The following is a 22,581-nucleotide window of genomic DNA, read 5'->3' as shown; positions in this document are numbered from 1 at the left end:
GTTTGAAACTGTTAGTTATCATTGTTTCTTTAACCATGACCATCTGACAACCTTAACTCAAACCACAATCATTCCCTAAACCTTACCAAGTAGTTTTTGTGTGTAAACCTAACTGAACTGTGACTGTTCCATAAGGTTAACAGTGTATTGATTATTGTAACCATGACATCTGGCACAGTCTTTGTGTTTGTCATTGTAAACATAAAGATGAAGGTCCGGTTCTCCTGCCGGCTTAGGGGCCCTATTTCATGAGATGCTCCTATGGGTCCTATCAGAGGGTAGGGACAAATGCATCATGCAGGTTGGAAGACTTGTTGGAACAGCATGTACTGTACAACTCCCAGGTGATAAACCTGAACATTTTTTACTCTAGAAGTTGACAAGGTAGCAGGTGTCGTTTCAACCTGGTCTTCATATTTTGTTGTGAAGCATCCTGCTCCAGAGCTCGTATGCTGCTAATCTTGCCAGTAATTCATATCTTGGCCTTTTCTAGGGTTGTCAAAAAATTTGATACTCAGATACTAATCGATACTGAAAATTAGTATCGGATTAGATACTCATTTGCGACGGTATCGATACCAGGAGTACCGTCTTCGCCTCCTCCAGTTGACACACAAATTCATACAGCGCCACTGCAGACAGGCAGGGACAAAGCCCCTCCTCTCACTAGCAGCTGAACGCCTGAACGCTAATTGACGTTCACAACACTGAGCTGGCGTCGCTAGCATAAAACTAAATTAACATGGCAAGTGCTGCTGCTGAAGGACCTTTGCAACCTATTTTAGTTGAAATTGGAAAAAGTGCAGTTTGGAATTATTTAGCATTATTATTTTACCTGGCCGGCGGCACACTTTAACATTAGTCGTTTAACGATTAGCAATTAGCCAATAGCCACATTAGCTGTCTGTTAAGTTATCATTAAGCTAGCGGCTATGGCTAATAACAAAACAAATAATGTTAATGTTGGACTTAGGCAGCAAACGTTATCAGTCATGCCTGTTAAAAGACAGTGTTAATTTAACAGGATAACACAATTACTTGTGTCTGAAAAGTGTTATATTTATTATTAAGTCCTAGATTGAAGCTGAGAAAAGTCGACCAGCAACTAGATAGAAAAAGCGGCAGCCTACCCTACCAACTCTATTTGTTATTGATGGTATCGAGTATCGAGTATTTTCCTGGGTATCGACTTTGAAATTCTAATATTGTGACAACCCTAGTCTGGACCAAAGTATTGGACAGAGAAGACATCACTATCCTTAGCAGGTCAATAGTTGAAACACATTCTTTGATAGGATGCAAAATATTGTTTTTCCACAAAGCAACATATTAAAATGCTTTGCTGTTGAGAAAAATTGAATTTTTTTGCCAATATAAAAACAGTATGTTACTGAAAATGACACAGCTTCTCTTTGCATGTAATTCCACTAGTTAGCTCCGCAGTTTCAGTGCTTAAAACTTTTGCCTTAATCCTTAATCATCCTAAATACAAGAACCAAGTCGCCACGCTTTACTGCACTCCAGTTACCTAGCAACATCCATTCACAAAATACCATATAAGGCATAATGCAGTATAGAGACTGAATGTACTCTCAGATTGAGAGAGAGAGGCAGAGTGAGAGGACATTAAAGAGATGTGGCTTTTCAGACAGTAAACAACAAACCAGGAAATATAATGTTTGATTCTGTGTAGTAAATGTTTAGAAAGAGTTTCTGCTTGCTCGGCAGGTTGCAGTTTATAACTGCAAAGTAGTCAGTTTGGCTCATGAGCTCATCATTTTACATGCTACATAGCCCGATAATAAGATTTTTGTCCCTCTAACACATCATCAGCCGAGTCAGCCTGCATCCTTACAAAGATCCAGAGTCAATGATCCAAGCCTCTTTAAGTCCTACATAAGATGGAGCTGCTTTTGCATCCCATTCTGTACACAGTACAGTATCTTTGTTACGCACTGTTTCAGCTCACTGTGTTGTTTAAATACCAGCTCCTGCCTACTATGTAATCCCCTGTATTTCCCGTCTTTCCTTCCTATGTCTTTCTATTGTCAGTCAGTTGTTCAGCCTGCTGGTCAGCCAGCCAGCCAACCATCCAACATGCCAGCCAATTAGTCATCTCAGTGGGAGCAGACTAAAACTTGGTCTGTTCCCACACCTAATACCTAACAGATCTTAAGGCTTACAATACAGACAGTAATGGGCACTGTGTTCAAGACAGCTCTATAAACTGCAGAAAATAAATAAATAAATAAAACACAGTGATTCATGAAACTGTGTTTCCATAGCAACCATGGACATTTCATATTGGCAGGAAGAAGATTGTGGGACAAAGCTGCCTACTGTTCTGCACTACTCTTGTCTTCCCTAGTCTGCTCTAATCAATTATTGTTATATTCTTAGATCATCGTGGCTTCAGACTTGTTGAGGACAGGAATCACTGTCAGATTATACGGACACTTAAAATATACTGTTGATCTTATATGCAGCCATTTCATATGTGAACAGATGTCTCTAAATTAAGAAAATAAACATTTCCTAAGCCTTCAGTGGGATGGTCTAAACTGCCCTTGTTGGTGTATTTAGGTACTTTTCAGACATTATTCCTCAAAGGAAATTTCTGAAGAATTAAACTTTTTTCCCACCATGTTAATATGTTAGCTTCCAAAGCAGTTTATTGCAAATTAGTAGAACTGATGCTGATGCATTTATGGTTTTCGCCTGAGGCATAAGCAAATTATACAACTGATTATGGGCTCACAGACCCTGATGGCTCCTAAAACAAGCAGATTTACTAGTGATAAGTTGTCATCTCATGTGCTTTGTCATAATTTGAATATTTATGTACACAATGTTTGTCCTTTCCCTACATGGGAAACAACATTTAACAGTTTCTTTTTTTTTCCACATTTGTCCTTTGCAAAAATTCTTTTGTTAATGTTTTATATCCTAAATGCTGTTCTGTCAGTTCATTGCAGTGCTTTAGTATGCCAAAATACCATTGGTGTTATCTTTAAGTGTCAGTTATTAATAGCACACGTCTAATCCAAGGAGATTTATTAATGGTGATGTCATATTGGTGGCTTCTCCTTAAAGTAAAGTCAGTGGGATTGAAGTAGTACAGGAAAATGAGCTGGAGATGGAAAGTTCAGCTCCACAAATATAAGATAGAACTCCCCATTAGTATTTTATATGGTTACTTGTTCACATGCCTCTTGTAAAGAAAAGATGCATTTCTCTTTTTTCTTTTATGTGGTCAGCACTCAGAGATTATCAAGCAGGGGATTGCCTGTGTGTGTGTGTGTGTGTGTGTGTGTGTGTGTGTATGTGTGTGTGTGTGTGTGTGTGTGTGTGTGTGTGTGTATATGTATGTGTGTGTGTGGCACTGGCCCTCACTGCTGTGATTGGAGCTGAGTTAGTGTCTCCATGAATCACATTATGATCTCATATTACTTATTCATGGATCTATGAATTATAGAAACCTCAATGAATCGTTCACCTTGCTCTTGCTGTTCATGTGAGTTTTTCTGTGCACTGTGTGAATGCAGTCTTATATAGTTTAACTGCACAGCATTGCAGCGAAGTAAACACACTTCTACTAAAGGTATATGCATAGGAGTTGGCACAGTTGGCGTTGTCACAGCAGAGTCTGGAATTCACATCTAGGTCCAGTCTGTGGTTGTGTTTAGGCAACGAAAGCACTTTGGTTAAAGTTAGGGAAAGATCTTGGTTTTGGTTAAATAAACATATTATGTTTAAAAGTCACCATAAACTTTATTTCTGTTTTAAACCAGACCACAATCTTTTTCTCACTTAAACATATTTGCAACTTGCCAAATACATGAATGTCCTCAAATCATATCCTCATAATGTTTATAGAAAATGTCATCTGGTCACTAGTGCGTTTCCTATAAAACATTTTTGCTGCTGCAAATTAGTTGTATATAAATGTAACTTGTAGGAGACAGTGTCAATTAAATTGCAGTTAAACTGCTTTGAAACCGTAGTTGCTATTGCAACAAAACTGAAACCAACTGCTGGTGGCAGAATAATGTCCTTTCAGTATTTTGCAGCTTCTGGATTTAATTTTCCCCCTAGTACCACACACGTCTTCAAACATCTGCAGTCACATGTCAAGTAGCTGAGTGTGGCACATTGCAGATTTGATTATGATGTTATATTATGTTCAGTGACTGCAGCGCAGCTCTGTTCAGCCAAACAAGTCTGTCATAATTATTCATTGATAGCTGGTTTGGTTATGAATATTTATATTTTTGATCAATTCTTTATTTAGAAAATCACAAGGTAGATAAATTATACAACCAACATTTCATCCTTTCATCCTTTTAAACTCACCACGGTCTTGAATATTTCTGATATGGTTTTGTGTTTCTTAGTTTGGACTTGGCACTGGAAATGACTTGAATTTGACCCAGGTGGCCTAAGTTATCGATGGTACTTCTCTGAAATCGAAACTTCATAAAGTTCCATTGCAAGATTTGATTCTGTTTATTCCTCAGTGCCTTTTCTTGTTATTTTTTTTTTTATTTTTTCACATCTCCCAGCAAAATTTTGTTGCCAAGTGACTTAGGCTAAAGATCCTCTTACTGGCTGGAATTGTATTTGTTGCTTGGCAACATTAACTTAGTGAAGATCTTAACAGAAAGCAACTATTCAGGCTTCAGCGATTTAATGACACAACTCTTTTTGTTGGCTCTGCACCAGACTGTCAGTTCGCTGCATGACATCCTGCTATGATACCTGCAGGGTACCATCTCATACTCATATAGTCTCTCTGGGATGCAATGGAGTGTATGTGTGTACTTCAGTGACACTGTTCTCTCAACAACCATCCTCCTCAGAGACACACACACACACTTTCTTATCTATGCTTTCCATGACTGTCATTGACAGTGACAAAGATAGAAGGGCGCAGACAGACCTAGAGCAGAATTTACCTAAAGCTGCTTAAAGTTTGGACACTGCAGTTTTAACTGACAGTTCTGTGACCATTGTTGGTTATGTATCTGCAGAGCTGGGAATCTTGTGCTTGTGATTTTGTGAGCATCATTGTTATATTTTGAGCTAAAACTCACACAATACGTACATGATGCTGAGGAGATGAAATTTTGTGCAAAAAATAGGCCATCTCTCTAAATGTACAGCAGTGCGACCTATGCTTTACAGCAGATCCAAGCTTGGCTCTCCAAACAAGAACTGCCCAAAATAGGAGCTGTGGGCAAAATCAGCTGAATCCGAGCTGCCTTAAATAGGACCTGTGGGCAAATCCTGGCTCTCAGAAAATGAGTTTGGCCCACCAAAGTGTTACACAGAGTGTAAAATGTGCTATTTCTCAGTTATTGTGTTTAAATTTGACAACTTCTCATCTGACTTATTTGAGAAAATGCACCAATGAAACTTGAGTCTTTCTTTATCTTCATTTCAAGCACCAACATCTTATGAAACCTAATCACGCATGTAAGTTTAGAGAATACGAGTATGATATGATATTGGTTTCCATATAAGCCGATATGTTGGTGTTAGCAGACATGTTTTTAACATTCTCTATTGTCACGCAGTTTTCGTAGAAATTATTAAAAAAGAACAAGGTAGAAAGTCAAGCATCTCTTCCTTTAGAAAAAAACTCAGCGACTCACTTTAAAATACAAGTACCTCACTCCAGAAGGGATTTAAATTACAGGAGAAGCAGCGAGTTTGCAGAAAAATGGTTAGTATACAACAAATTGTGTACTTGATCTAGTATTTGTGATCAAAAAACACAAGCAGCAGTCAATCATATACAGACACAACATGAAGCCCAGTCAAGCCCTCCCCATATTGATTTTAAATCACCGTAAAGCCTGGCCTCTTGTGGCTCACTGCTTTTATAAAACAGTGGTAATGTAATACACCGCTGTAATCAAACAGAGGGCAAGTGTGAGAGTGCACAGCTGTATGTAGGAAAACCGCAAGGAATTTAATTATCATATGACAAAGATTCCTTTACATTTTTACACAATGGATCAACTCTTATCAACTGAAAAAAAATATCACCAGCCTTCAGCTGTATCGCACAGGAACAGAAGATACAACAAACACCTATGCTCTGCTCTACATATCAATTTACACACAAGCCTTGAAAAGATGCTACTCAACATCCTTTCAACAACCACTATAATTTAAAAAAAATATTTTTTCCATTTGCGCTGTCATCCATTTTATAAAAGTAGGCCACTTTATTGTAGGATATCGTGCTTTGATATCTTGTTTTGAAAACAAAACTTATTCCATATACTTTTACTCAAAAGGCTGTCTAAATTCGGCTACTGCTGTTGCCAGGCAACAAACGCAATCCCAGATGTTCAACAAGATTTTGGCTTGAAAGTTTTTTCATTTTCTCAGGAAGTTTCAAGCTCCACTGTTGAAGGTTGATGTTTTTCTTCTTCTGTGGACCTGACAAGCCTCAAGGTGACCCGTGAAACAGAGGGAGCTGGAGAGACAGCAAGAGAGAGAGATGACTTGATAACTGACAGGGTGACTGCCTGGCCAGCCTCCTGCTTCCTCACAGACTGTTGTTAAACTCAGTCAATCTTGGAGAATCCCAGCGCCGCCATCTGGGATTATCTGGAGCTTTGTTTGGCACTGCCAACTGGCACAGATGGCATAAAGATACTAGGTGATTTGTTCGCGAAAAGTTGAGTACAGTATAGCAAAGTAGAGTTGAAGGTCTGTTATGTTTTGTTATCAGAGGTCAGTTTAAGCCATGACAGGAACCACACCTTATTTACTTTTCCAGAAGAGTTCAAGCAGAGTTATAAGTCTACATTTCATGTTCCAGAGGCCAACTTTATTAAATATAATTGTGCTTCTGTTGCTGTCATGACCTACACAACACACAACAGGTCCACGCCTGGCAGTCCTTCTCCTGCAGTATAATTTATTGTCTGTTTGGATTTAGATTGCCCTTTTGGAAGGCATAATTGGGAAGGAGAACATTGAAAAGCACTTGAAAGATCCTAATGTCACAGCATGACATCAATGATTGTTTTTATTTGAGTATTTCATTGTATTTTATTTTTGGTTTTGACCTTTGAGTAGATTTGTTGAGCATAAATGCTCTTTTTGCAGGAACGTATTGCTCCACGCTCATAAGGTTACAAACATTCATATCTATAAGCTGGAACCTTCCCCACACAAAGTTATCCTCATGTTCTTCCTTCTCTAATCTCAGCCCAATATCCCTGGGAACTAAATCCATACATTAATACATACTGGACAATTCTGCTGTACCAGGACAAAAAGTAAGGGTGCAGTGGTCAGGGTGGTGAGTTGGTGATTTGCACGTCTGAATTTGTTGCGTAGGGCGGCACGGTGATGCTGTGGTTAGTGCTGTCGCCTGTCGTTTGAACCCTGGGGCCTGGGGCCTTTCTGTGTGGAGTTTGCATGTTCTCCCTGTCCCCATGTCCCCTGGTACTCCGGCTTCCTCCCACAGTCCAAAAAACGTGCACAATAGGTTAATTGGTGAGTCTTAAGTGCCCATAGTTGTGAATGTTAGCGTGAGTGGTTGTTTGTCTCTGTATGTTGGCCATGTGATGGACTGGCGACCTGTCGAGGGTGTAACCCGCCTTCGCCCAATGTCAGCTGGGATTGGCTCCAGCCCCCCTACGACCGAATGAATTCGAATTTGTTCCCTTTTCTTATTAACCACTTTCTTATAATAACATTTTATCAAACAACTCCCCCTCCGCTTTATGGAGCTTTTGAAGAATCAGCTTATTGTTTATCTGTGTAGCTCACTCTCACCGCTCTCTTAGCTTAGTTTAAAAAAAAAAAAAACACAATACACCACCTGCTCAGCTCAAAGTTAGAGAATAGCTGGTGAACGTAGCGTAGCAAGTGTTGAGCTGCTAAAGAGTCAGATACTTCTCTCAGGAATTGGTAGGGACCTAAAACAGAGCTAAAAGATAAATAAAGAATATTGGACTTAACATTTGCCACAGCATGAATGCTAATGATACTCTGTAACTGCTGGATGTGTAAATAAGCACTGTTTGATAACAAGTTCACCCTATCAGCTCAAAAGGTGATGATATGTTAATGTTGTGTTAACATCTTGTTTTCAATGCCTCTAAGTGGCCAGAAATTATATTTATGTTTATGAAATGATTTATGTTTGAGAGCAACTGTCTTTCCCTAACCTTTACCATACCATAGCTCTCATGTGCAGATACTGTGGAAAGGCAGTGGATAGGGTTTGGACCATTGACGACGGTCATCGGAGTGATCGCCCATAGCTTATACCTTGGCCAAATTCAAAATGATATTTGACTTGTTTTCCCATTAATGTATTCATTTATTTTCATACTTATTATTTGTCGTATTAAATTAATATTAAATTTAATTTGCCATGCAATAGTTTCTGCATATAACCGATGTTTACAACACTGATGCGCGCGCACTCACACACACTCCGACCAACTGCTTTTATGGTTGTAAATAGAACTTTTGACCCTAACAGGGATGTGAGGGCATCCAAGAAAGAGTGAGAGGGCTGAGCTGATTGGAGTCTGAATAAACCAAAACGGCTGCCCACTCAGCAGGCTACTGACTCTGAGCAGCAATTTGCCACACTCTCAGCCCTGAGTAAGGCTGCTCACATAACATCTATAATGTCCATCACAAAACCATCAGGGGAACTCCAACACTCAGGCTGCTATCATAACTATACAATTATACAGTAACTGTGGTACACTTGCAGCGAGTTAATGTTTTTCACATTTCAAGAATGTAAAAGCATGATGTGATTTGGATTTCTCATCAATTGCTCCACTGAATATCATGTTTAACCTCTGCACTCAAACTTCAGACTTCAAACATGTAAATCTCCTGCAGCTAGAGCAAGCATTTAGTAATGACAAGTTAATTTATAGGTTTAGCATGTTTATTGATGACTGAATCAGTCATCACTGTGAACAGGGGGCCTATTAATTCAAATAATGACCTAGAGAGCTAAAACTTCAATGACACTGATCGATGATCATCGTCATTGATAGATGGCACCTTTACCTTTCAGATTCAGATTTCATTTTGGATACTATAGTGTTGTTCAAGAGGAGGATGAAGAGGAGTGGGGGACACATTCATTTTGGGCACAAGGCCAAATACTTTAAGTCTTTGGCAGTGAGGACAGTTGCTGATCATATTGGTGATGTTTTTTTTTTTTTTTTTTTACAAACACCTGTTACTGCTGCTGTTAATAGCTGCTGAGCTCGGAGTAATGAAAGGGTTCGCTGGATTACATCAAAATCACATTTTCTTAGATTAAAATTTCAAAAAGATGTAACAGGTGTGGTTTGTACGCTCCACTTGTAGTGTAAGCCTTTTGGTAGTACCAGATAAAATTATTCACAGTTAATAAATACTTTACTAATGCTTCATAGATCCTTAATAGTTATAAAGGGTTTTTTTTCTTTTTAAGTTATTTTTTAGGGCATTTTTACCTTTATTGTTACTGGACAGAGAGAGAGAGAGAGAGAGACAGGAAAGCCAGGTAGAGAAAGAGGGGATGACACGAAGCTAAGGGCAATGAGTTGGACTCGAACCCATGGCCGCTGCGGTTAGGACTAAGCCCATGTGATATCCGCTCTACCAGGTGAGCCACCAAGGCGTCCGCAGGCAGTTATAAATGTTGATAATCGCTTAATAAATGATTGTGGGTTTCACAGTCTAAAGCCATCAGAGCTCTACTCTATTCATGATACTAAGTCATTAATAAAGGGCCATGAGTTTCTCACTTTCTAATACTGCTGTCCAGTCTGCAGTTGTAAAAGTTATAAGTTGTTAAGAAATGGATTTTGGTACAGATACGCGAGCAGCACTTTTTATGTTAAGTCCCCGTACTATGGACTTAAGCAGTATCTAAACATGTATTTCATTTTTAAATAGTTATAAGCAGATTTAAGTGTTTATTAATGTATTTGTCAACAACTATAGCTCCTCCTGTGGGCATCTATAAGTAGAGGCTGGGGGTATAAACTCATAATGAGTGATAATATAGTAGTTGTAGTCTAGTAGTATTAGTAGGAGTATATGTCTTTATAGAAGAGGTTACAACTGCTGACAAAACATTTACATTAAAAACACTTAGATGCCCTGAAAAAAAGTGCTATAAAGATAAATTTGAGGGATATAGCTGATGAATTAAATGCTCACTTAAAGGACAAATTGACTGTTATATTGAAGGAGAATAAACACCAGCCAGAGACATTTTTCACAACCCAGCAACACAAAGTTTCTCTTATCAGTGACTTTTAAGTAATCTATAAAGCACAGCTCAGTAATTTATGAACCACATTTAAAAGCATTGTGTACAATCTATCAAGGATGCCTTTTATGAAACCATATTTGTAATGCTGTTTTCTATACAGTTCAATGCAAAGGTTTGGACAAATTACACATTTTGTTGATTTTTGAAGTAGAAATAAGTAAATACAACCCATGCCCCCAACAGACATATGCAGTGTTACTACACTGTTGCTCATGAAGTTGGAATAAAATATGTTTTACCTCTTTCCATGAAATGATTGTGAAATGTGATTTATTCTTGATAAAGTGTATATCTTCTCAAAACTTTAGTAGTCAGTCTCTTCCAAAGTGATTACTGATGCATTTAAATAGGAATAAACAGAGGATTGTGTCTGAAAACAAAATTATTCAAACTTTATGGGCAACAGTGTATTTATTTTGTGAACTTAAAAGGTATTTTAAGAATTAAACAGTAACTACGGTGTGTGTAAAGGTTTGGGTACCCTACTAAGTCAGTAGTTAGTAGGCATCTCTTTGGCATATCACAGCTTGCAAACACATTTTGTAGCAGCTGAGACTTTACGTTCTCGATTTAGGGATTTTCACCTACTCTTAAAGACAACGTCAGGTTCTGAGATAGTTGTGTATATATGTACATATTTTAAGATCTACCCCACCCCAGATTTTCATTGACGTTCAAGTCCGTGATAAAGCTCTTGAAGTAGTTCATGGTGGATTTTGAGGTCTACTTTGTCCTTTGTCGTTGTCCTGTTGTAGAAGCCAGCCTCTTTTCACTTTCGTGACTGACTTCAGGACATTTGCGTCTAGAATTTACTGATATTTACTTGAATCAGTTCTTTCCATTGCAGTGTGCCTTGTGCCACTGGCCGACACACAAGCCCAAAGCAGAATATTTTCCACAGGCATGCTAAATAGTTGATAAACAGGGGCTAGTGAGTAGCAAGGTAGCATTTTTTGCACATGCCACATTTTTTTTTAAGTTCATGAAACAAAAAGTAACAGTGCATGAACATCTGAACATTTTCTTCTCTGTTTTCTGCAGGGTTTGTATTTACCTTTTTTCCCTTCAAAATGAACAAATTATATATTTACTCTTACCTATATACAACTGTACACTATATGTTTAGAATAACAAAACTCTGTAATAAAACACCCAGCACCCATAAACACTCAGAAACCTTCTCATTTAAAATAATCTTTGGGCTATTTTTGTCCACAGAAGAAACGTTTTCCTCTCAGGAAAAGACAGAGGCAGCATGGCAACAGTCTCAGGGTGTGTGTGTGTGTGTGTGTGTGTGTGTGTGTGTGTGTGTGTGTGTGTGTGTGTGTGTGTGTGTGTGTGTGTGTGTGTGTGTGTGTGTGTGTGTGTGTGTGTGTGTATGGTAGCACAACAAGACAAAAAATGACTTCCATTCTCTCTCTCTTTCTCACTCACTCACACACAATTGGGCTTACAACACACAAACACGCACACGCGCGCGCACGTGCAAACGCACCTTCTCTGGCGTCCTCTTTCCATCCTCATCTATCCCCCCCCCCCCCTCTCTCTCTCTCTACGGGGGATAGATGGGAGGAGACGCTCCTGCTGAATGTGTTTTCCCTGCAGCGGGGTTTACGGTAACGGAGGGGAAGAAGTGCACCGCTCCTCTCTGTCGGTCACGGAACCGTTCCTCCGGTGTGATTTTCACTACCGCTCACTGACCTTTCTCTCCCCCGCTGTGCCCCCCGCATCTTGGCTTCTTTTTTTCCACATGGAGGCGGAGCGAAGCATCTTGTAACGAAACCTTCCGAGGAGATCTGAAAACAGTGTGTGCGCGCGCGTGTGTGTGTTTGAGTGTGTGAGTGTGTGTAACCTACTTGGATTTAAACCTTACCAATGATCCTGAAATGAGTCATACTACTACCGAGGTAGATGTGTTCACATCCTCCGTCTTCTGTCCCCGGGGGTACTAAGGATGCGGCTGGTAGCTCGGGTACCTGTCCTGGTTTCACACCGGCTCGGTTCGTCCCGGTAAACTGATCCTGTCCGGTGCTGCGGTGTTCACAGGGACGACCAGAGAGATTTCTTTCATTTAATTTTTAACCGGATCCACCACCAGCAGCCTGACAGATGGATAACTACTCGACTTTGCAACGTAAGGCAACACGGGCAGACACATACCTGCTGCAGTATTTGTCATTCAGTCTGTGTTAATGATAGGCATCCCTACATGAGTAATCACATTGATATCGATATAGTGACCTAATTGCACAGAATGCCATTTATATATCGTGTAAATGTCCTGTAAATTTGCTTTCTTATTTATTATAGGCTTATAAATTTTACTATAGGGCTAAGGCAGGACTTCAATGATTTCCCCATGTTTTGTCATGACCATATTTTTTTTTATTAGGCTCCTAGGCTATTATGCCACACATGATAATAATGGCATCACTTAATATTTGCATCAGTATTGACCATCAAGACCTGGCTCTGTGTATCATTCTTTTTTTTAACTTCTATTTTTATCAAAATGCTCCTTTCATCCTTTGATAGAACCTAGTCCATGGGCCTTTCAAGCTCTGAGATGAGCTAATGAAACAGCCATGACTGCAGGAAAGGGTGTGTGTGTGTGTGTGTGTGTGTGTGTGTGTGTGTGTGTGTGTGTGTGTGTGTGTGTGTGTGTCTCTCTCTCTCTCTCTCTCTCTCTCTCTCTCTCTCTCTCTCTCTCTCTCTGTGTGTGTGTGCGCGTGCGTGCGTGCGTGTCTCTGTGTGTGTCTGTGTGCGTGCGTGCGTGCGTGCGTGCGCGCGCCTGTGGATGATATATGATGCAGTGTCATATACCCTCATGTCCTGACATGTAGCCCACAGCAGTTCTGCCATGATAACTTCATGCTTTCATATAACACATTATCACACACATACACCTGTTAAATCCACCAGCCTGAGGTGTTGTGGTTATTAGCCTATCTCTCCCGTTATTTAGCTCTATCAGTCTGTCATGCTTGTTACAGGCTTGTAATGACAAAGGCTTGTTAACCATGCAGCTAAATGGTTTATTGCAGCCGTCACACATCTGTACAGAGTGTTTTGTTTTCTGGATCATAATTTTTCTAGTTATGTGCTGTAATTGCATGTTCAGTCTTTTTCCATTGCACATACCCTGTATGGTTGGCTATGTCTTTCTGACTTGCAGAGCACTAAAGCATCATGCAAAGAAGGGGCTTCATCTAATCAAAGGGAATATTTAATTACGATCTTCAATTCAACATATTTCAAAGCTGCTCAGTTAGTGTTGCTCCTAAAATGGGTTCTATTAATACATTTTCTTTTCAGCAGGGCTTTGCAGCGTTGCTAATAGCCTTATTTTGTATCATTTGGCAAACACATTATGTGTGTTCAGTATTGGTCTCTTTCTTTGGCCACGTAGAGCACAGCAGTCCATGCTATAATCTGTGTCTATACAGAATATACTATGTGTAACTGTAGAATAATCTGCCCCATTTCCAAGACACATGCCTTGCCATCTCTTTCTTTGTGCATATAATGTGTTTTTATGTCTTTGTCTTAGAGACAAAGCAGACTCACTACTCTCTTTTTTGGAGACTCTAAAGTGACTACTGGGACTGTATTTTCCACCAACATTAAAACAAATAATGACCTGGTAGAAATGTGTGTGGCAATGGTGGCATGTAACCAAATACATTTACTCAAGTACTTTCTAAGTTATGTCTGCTTTCCATTTTATTCTACAGTATGTTATGCTACATTTAGAGGGATATGTTGTACATTTTCCTAAATTACATTAATCTGTAATAATGCTGATATATATATATCTATATATATATATAGATAAATATATATGTTTATCTATATATATATATAATGTATGTGTGTGTGTGTGTGTATTTTTACACAGCTGCATCAGTCTTTAATGAAATACACACAATCCTGTCATCATCTGTTTTCCATTTTATCCACATAGTTCTCCATTTTAGTCTAACTATAGATGTACTGAGTAGTGTAAGTCCTTTAATGTCAGTCTAAATTAAGCATCCGCAGTGTGAGTGTAATGTAAGAGGCTTCAGATCCAAGACACGATAAATGCATTAACATTTCCTCTTCAAAGAACAAACTTGCATGCAGCTAAAGGAGGAAGGTTCAGGCTCAGGCTCTCTCTGCTGCTCCACTACAGCTCTGACAGGACACTGCTGCTGCTGCTGTTGATGCTGCTGGTTGCCTAGTGACTGTATCCATGGAACTGGCTCCCATCGTCATGGTGATGGGCCTAGGGAAAGAGACCCAGTGAGGGAAGGGGGACAGAGATACCAGTACATCTGCAGTGTGTATTGTGATGAGGAGAATGAATTGCGATATTATCAAGGATGATGAGTATTTCAGTTGCTATGATTGTAATATGTTGGCATTGTCAGATGTTGTGATGGCAGCGATGATGCTGAAGAAGGTGTTGAAGATTCCAGTTGAATTTAATGAATCTTTATTTAGCCACTTTATAGAGAAAACAGCCTTTGCCAGTCATATTTTTGCCAGAATACGACCAAAGATGCGACTGTCAGCAGAGCGTTGGAGTTAAAAGAATGCAATAGCTCAATATGAATGCAGTGTATTTGTCCATATTTTTACAAAACGATGACTGTTTGGCAAATACTGAGTGTATGGATGGGCAGGGGAGAAGGGAGTCGTGCTGCAGGATTAAGCTGCAACATGCAACTAGTTTGATAATCAGTTATTCAGTTTGTAGTAGTTTCTTAAGCAAAAATACCAAAAAATATCTGATTCCATCTTCTCAAATTTGATGATTTTTTTTGTTTTATATCATAACAAACTGAATATCTTTGGCTTTGTCAGACAATGTATAACATTTGGAGACATCACATTAGGCACTTAGAAATTTTGATGTGAATTTTTCACAATTTTGTGCCTTTCTTGGACCCAAAGATTCATTGATTAATCATGAAAATACTCGTTAGGTGTAGGGAGTGAATTTTTGATAGATTCTGAATGGAGTATGACTTTAACCAGCGCCTATATTTAAGAGCAAACTACACACACTACAATTTTGCTGCATTTTCTCAAAACAAATCCATGTAAGGGAGCCTTTGCAGGATTTTAGAGAGGCAGAGGAGAGCAGCGAGGGGAGTAGAGGAGGGAGGAACAGACAGAAACATTATCCTCTTCGTCACGGCACGTTCTGTACTGTAGGTTCACACAGGCTTCATGAAACTGTTCCAAACTGGTCTCTCAGATGATAAATTTATCTCATCCGTTTTGTTCATTTAACGGGTTTAATGTGATTTCTTTTTTTTTTTTTCTTCGCTGTGAGTAGAGATTCATATGGGAGCATCCATTCTGTCCCTCCTCCAGTCTCAGTGACAGTGTTGCCATGGTTGCATCATGCACATTGTTCTCTCCAGGGTGACATAATTCTTTGGCTCAAATTATACACTGTGGACCCATTCTGTACAGTCTAACAGGAAAATGAAATTTAGTGGGAAATACTGAACTTTTCAATAATCACAGTGCCAGTTTTTGCTTTTGAGGGTCACTTAAACACATATGATATATTCCTTTAAGTAGAATGAGTCAGATGTTGCTTGCATGAAGCAATCTTAGTATTTTAAGTGTGTTCTGTTGTAGGAAGTAAGTAGGAAAGAAATGTGCTTGCTTTACAAAAAAACAACAATCAGTCGATTAATCAAAAACACTGTCAAGTACTATTCTTTTTCAATAGAACCTTCTTCTACCCATCCATCACCAGCCCCAAATCCTTGCCACTCCCAAACTAAATGAATTATTGTACACCACTGAAGAATCACGGACATGAGTTACACTTGAAACCGTCTGTACCACTAGCACCAGCCATGCTGGGCCGTGTCTATGGACACGTCATGTGGCGTGCCGTAAAACTGTCGTAAACGTGAGTGGTGTTCAAGGTGTTCACTGCGTTTATGGCGTTCATCATTTGTACACTGATTCGTTCAGTTCAGCATTCACAAAAATATGAACGTTTTCAATAAACGTCGTTCAATAAATGCGTTCATGCACAACGCTGGACATTATCATGCAAAAACATCTCACAATCTCTGGTTCCAGCTTCTCCTCAAATGCGAGGATTTGCTGCTTTTTGCTGTTTAACATCATTGTAAATTGAATATACAGTATTTGGGGTTTTGGACTATTTGCTAGATAAAAATCACCTTTTTTTGTACTATTTTTTGACATTTTAATGACCATACGATTAAGAGATCAGTAAAGGTAATAACAGATAATCAATGAAATAATAGATAGATTAATTGATAATGAAAATTACTGTTTGAGCACCACTTTTTTTCCAACAGTTTTTTGACAAGTTTAAGTGGAAGTTTTTTATTTTTATTTTTGAAGACAGATCAATCAACAGATCAGATCAATCGATATTGAAAATTATCACTAGTTGCAGCCCTGTCCCTGATAAAATTTACCCAAACACTTTGCATTATAAGTCATAACTAACTGATTTTTTTCTGTTGCCTGCTAGATAAACTAGGAGACCAACAAAAACCAACAAAAGATGTTATTCCTGTAGAATTATACCTGAATCTTTTAAGAATCCCGTGCCAATCTCCTGTTGTCTTTGTCATTATTATCGTTGAAACATATTTCCATAGTTTTCATTGGTTGCCAAAATTATACCCTAAAGTGCAAAATGCCCGCTGCAGCAGTGTTATATGACTCCTCGGGCTTCACGATGCACAGCTGTGGCTCACCAGGCAACATCTTGTTGTGATACAGTGAAGGGACATGTCGTGGAGCTTCTGGTATTTCTCTGTCTCAACAAAAAGTCTCTCTTCATCCATTGTGACAGCAAAAAGAACGCTAAGGAGGATGACCTGTCATTGACAAGGACAAAGTCATGTCAAGATATTGTGGCTGGGATGTGCCAAGTTTGGAGTATGTTCTGAAATAATGCAGCGTTTCAGGCCATGTATGTGTCTCACTACTGGTTCACATAGAAAATAAAATGAATGGCTCTTTGGATGTGCACAACATGGAGGCTCCATGTGTACTTGTATTGTGAAAATGAATAAATTAACAGTTTGGGGAAAAAAACGTAGGATTGCATGCAGTTGTTGAACAACCTGGCAGGACTGTTGCAAGGTGTTTCACACCATACAGTAGGCTCAGTGTGTGTGGGTGGATAGTTGAGTCTTTCACACTTGTCCACTGTGTCATACCGTGTGACCCTGTGTTTCTGCTGAATTTGCTAGGTTTGTGTGTGTGTGTGTGTGTGTGTGTGTGTGTGTGCATGCGTGTGCGCGTGCGTGTGTGTGTGTGTGTGTGTGTGTGTGTATTTGCAGTTTTGTTTTGCCTCGCCTCTGTTGTTGCCATGTTTCCTGCTCACACAGTTACAACCTGGTGGGAACTGGCGCAACCCATTACCACATTTTTCAATTTTTCACAATTCCCAAAATGTTTTTGACCTCAACAGTTATAGAGATGTCAAGTAAGGTGTTGTATTATATTCTGTTGTCAGTATGTAATGTATATATGTGGATATGGAGGAGACTCCAAATAGATAATGTAAATGATTATATCTGAATCAATACATCCACACTGTACATACATTAAAAAAAACAAAAAAAAAAAACAACTTAAATATTCACTTTTTGAAATCTACAGCCCAATCTACAACCAATCGCAAATGCAATTTGCCGCTTTGTCGCAAACATTGTTTAGTATGTTCTCTGTTGGATGGTTTACAGTGTAGAGTGACAGGAAGTTAATTAAATTGATGTGATGCACAAAAATCCACAACACAACAACTCACAATATCACCAACAAAGCATGACACCTGATACTTTCCACATCTTTCCACAGTTCTTTTGAATGAAGATATCTGACACACTTAGACTTGCATTCAGCTTTTGTTCAGTAAATTCAGGATTTAAGTTCAGACTGACTTTATTATTAAAAACGACAGTATTATTTCTGGGAAATGCAGGATTTATGATTTTAAGACCACACTGGTTTGTAGCTGCTCTCTGACACCTGGCTGGGACATGAGCAGTATCTCTTTTTCAGTCACACATTATTGCCAGGGTACATCACAGCTTTGATTAATAGTAGCTGACTTATTCCAGGTTCCTGTCCAGCGAAAACCACAATCTCTGTGTGTTCCAGCACAATAGATGGAAAATTAAGTCACTAAAATGACTCCTTTTGAGGCTAGCTCCTAAATTAATTGAAAAATATGAAAGTGATTCTAACAAAAGTGAGTATTCTACTTCCTAAACCCTGTAACACACTTAAAAAAACAAAATCACAGGACCTTTTTATTGCAGTGAGTAAGTGTGTTTCATACTAGAGACAGTAGCCTGACCGAAATGCAAGAAAAGTCAGTCCCTTGTAGAATATAACTGTCCACTTTCAGATTTAATTTATTTTATTTTCCACTCAAATAAATAATAATAGGTTTTCCTGGGAAACAAAACTTTAGTGTGTTCTGTGTTTACAGTAAGAAATCAGAATTACTAAAAACCACTGTTGTGAGCAGCTGGTAGTTTATTCATCCCCGCGAGGGGCAGCAAATCAATTTTTATACAGATAAGTCAGTAGAAAATCATAACATTAGTAAAGAGAAAATGACACATTACTTGATCAGAAGTTGGTCCTGCATTAGAAACACTTGGTATAATCTGTGGTGGAATATACACATTTACACGGTATAGTATTGCTTCAACACAAATTTGAGGTACTTGTACTTGAGTATTTTCATGCCACTCATGTTATTACACAAATATTTGATAGATTCAGTTACTAAGAACTTTACAGATGAAGATTTCTGCATACAAAACATATGAAGACCGTATAAAATATGATGTTTCGTTAAACTACCGAACACAAGTAGAGCTGAAACAATTAGTCGATTAATCAGTGAACTGATTGACACAAAATTAATCTGCAACTATTTTGATAGAGTCTTTTTTCATGTATAGATGAAAACATTTAATGGTTCCAATAATCATTTTGATTTGTTTTGAATGATTTTGAGGTTTGGACTATGGGTTAGATAAACTAAGCTATTTTCAGAAGTTTTGCAGTCGATTAATTGAGGAAAAAATCAGCAGATTAATCTGTACTGAAATACATGCGGTTCTATACAAAATATTAAAAAATGAGTTCCATTTTACAACAGTAAAATCCTGATTTTACATTAATGCTGGATTAATAATCTAATGATATAATATATAAAAGCATAGTAACAATGTTGTGCATGAACGTGTTCAACCGTTCATTGAACACAGCCATATTTTTTGTGAACGCTGAACTAAACGAATCAGTTTACAAATGATGAACGTGAACGTTCACGTTTTATGATAGTTTTAGCTCATGTTTTACGACAGTTTTACAGCACGACGTCTCCATAGACACGGCTCAGCTTGGGTGGTGCCAGCATTACAGACAATACAGACGCATCTGCTACTGCTGAGGCCAGTTTGTTTGAGCATTCGAAGCAGTTTTATGAACAAACAAGTGAAGACTTAGATTTAAAAATCCATATATAAATACAATCCATCTAACTAATGTCTGTGTCAGTGGTATACAATAATTCATTTAGTTTGGGAGTTGCAATGATTTGGGGCTGGTGATGGATCGGTAGAAGGAGGTTCTATTGAAAAAGAATAGTGGCCTTTATTTATTTAAAAAAGAACGGAACAAATGAATGAATGAAATTTTTGGAACTGTGAACTTAGTTCAAAATTTACAAAAATGAACTACGAACGTGAACTAGTTCTTTTTAAGTGTGAACTGGCACAACACTGCAGAGTAATAGTCACAATGGGCATTTTTCCTCATTGAGTATTTTTACTTTTGATACTGTGAATACAATTTCATGATTATACTTACGTACTTTATGATTACTTTAGTTCGTAACCAAATATTTATACAGTGTGATTTTAGTACTTTTACCACTGACCATAGTCCATTTTGTTTTCATGCCCCCTACAGTTGCTTTAAAAGAACTGAAAAGTCAGTCTATGACCTACCTTATGAAGTACAAATAAAAAATGTGTGCTTTCCCAAAGCACATGACAAGTCTGAACTGATCCAGTAATTCCTGGAGAGGGGATGTAAAGTGTGACAGTCTCCCAGGAGATGGGAGGAGTAGGAGGAGGAGGCTGGTCTGTCTGCGTCCTGTGCTGGTTGGTCCACGTGTTGCCATGGGCGACCCAGTCTCCTGTCTTAATGGGACAAAGGCCTGGGCATCCTCTGGTCTGAGCCCTTCATTAGACTCGAGTACATTTGGATGTTTGAATGGAAGTGAGAAGGAGACAGAGAGGATGGACCCTAAGGCCTCTGTTAGTCTTTAAAATCCTTTCATCCCTTTCAGACTCGCAGCATTTAACATGGAGGTAATTTGAACCCATTGAGTAAAATAATAATAAGCATCTCAGTGTAGCAAAAATAACCACAACCCCCATTTATGAAACAACACAGGCGAGATACAGAAGGTGAAAAGCAGAAAATAAAAACAGACACATGATTAAAATAAACATTTGATCAAAATTAGTTGTGTCTTCAGTTTTCTTTTGGGTTGATTGTGACTCAAGTCAACAGAGACACTTTTAAAAAGCCAGCAGAGTGAACGGAGAGATGAAAAGGCAGAGAAGAAAAATGGGTGTGAATTTGAGAGCAGCAGATCTTTAATCTTTCTAAGTCGACAGCATCTGCCTCCTGTCCTGCTCTGTCTGTCTCAGCTCAGCTGTCACTGGCTATCAGACATGAAGCCACTGAAAGATGGCTTGTCTCAGTGTTCACTCGGGTTCGCTGCTTTGTGACATTTTATCATCTCAATAAGACAACTTTTTCTCTTTAGTCACCGTATCTCTGTTTAAATGTTTCAGCTCTTCTTTAAAGGAAAAGTCTGGCATTTTTATATTTTTCTTTCATTACTGTCAACAAATCCCAAAACCAACATTGCAACAGTGTCTCAAGCCTGTCTGTGGCTCTCAGTGCCAACCCTCTTCCAACTGAAGACAGACATCTCTATAAACTGGTCACAAAAATATAGTTTCATTTCACCGAAAGACTAAATCATTTCATAAAATAGTGGGACTTTGTAGATTATTTACAGCTGCAGATATCTATGCAATTGTATTTCTGGGAGTAGCATTGTGTATGTGGGATCAACACAAAACAAACTACAGTGTGTGTGTTCATTTTAATGAAAGAATAAGCTACCTAGTCTAACAGTGTGGCAAACATGATATGTTTTTTTTTATAGTTTCTGGACAATATTGATTTTTATATTACTTTTAGTATTTTCATTGGATTTGTTGACATCACCAGACTTATCCTTAAATTTTAATGCATAACATTTGGCCACGAGTGTCTTTTATTTGTGAAGATTATGGATGTAGATTTTTGTTTGTTTCAATGAGGTTTTGCAAGCTGGCTGTAGCAGTCCAACACTGCTCAGTGTGTGACCATTATTTGCTACCCTCTCCTTAGCAGCAAGGAAAGTCAAGAAGATGATACAACTCTCCACTCGTATTCAGATCTTTAACCTAAGTAAAAGTAGCACTACCACAGTGTAGAAATACAGTATAATCAACCTTTTTCACAGCAAACATTTTGATATGTCAGAACAGGAAATGCGCAGGTGTGACTAATAACATAAATAATGACTGAATTCCACCTTAATGGAAAAGAGCCATCATCTAAGTAATTCATCATCCCACCTGTGCTTTTTGTGCTATGACAAGTCAAAACGCCTTCCCGAAAAATGTCTATTTTGTGTTTTAATGTCAAAATGACTTAGATTTTTATATTGGACTAAAAGAGATAATGCTTTATGATGACACTTGATACTTTTGGCACCATTTAATTCTTTTTGACTTTGTGAGCATAAAATATCAGCAAATGTCCTGTAGAACATAGTACACCCATGCAAGCATGTCAAACATTCATTACTACAATATCACAAGCAATATTACAAACAGCGTACTATGTAAAAGCTTCATGTCTTCTTTCCTCTCAGTAAATGGTATTTGAATGAGGCTCTGTTGAATGGTTTTGTCCATTCATGGGTCTATCTCTGAGATGAGATGTGGTGTGATGATCTTGTTTGACAGTGTTTTTCTTTATATTTGAGCAAAGTCCTCAGGCTCACTGTAGCCACCAGTGTGTGGAGAATAGTAATAGACCACTCCACTGCACGTGACTGAGGGGAGACCTCAGACCAGTGAGTGTGTGTGAATGTGTGTGAGTGTGTG

The 22,581-nt window shown here is 38.6% G+C and overlaps 1 protein-coding gene across 1 annotated transcript in view; it reads left to right on the top strand.

The window, feature by feature from the left end:
* The first annotated feature begins 11,971 nt into the window (after window positions 1-11,971).
* Window positions 11,972-22,581, top strand: part of LOC111645404 (leucine-rich repeat-containing protein 7-like) — a 74,377-nt gene continuing 63,767 nt past the window's right edge. The window contains 1 exon segment of the mRNA XM_087170493.1: window positions 11,972-12,458. Within this exon segment, the coding sequence (XP_087026619.1) occupies window positions 12,434-12,458 (25 nt within the window). The 5' untranslated portion in view covers window positions 11,972-12,433.

This window comes from Seriola lalandi, unplaced genomic scaffold (assembly GCF_002814215.2).
Source record: "Seriola lalandi dorsalis isolate HSWRI2012SDOR001 ecotype SW California unplaced genomic scaffold, Sedor1 jcf7180002054949, whole genome shotgun sequence".
NCBI lineage: Eukaryota > Metazoa > Chordata > Actinopteri > Carangiformes > Carangidae > Seriola > Seriola lalandi.
Note: the sequence above shows the minus strand (reverse complement) of the source record. Positions and strands in the feature narration are given on the sequence as shown.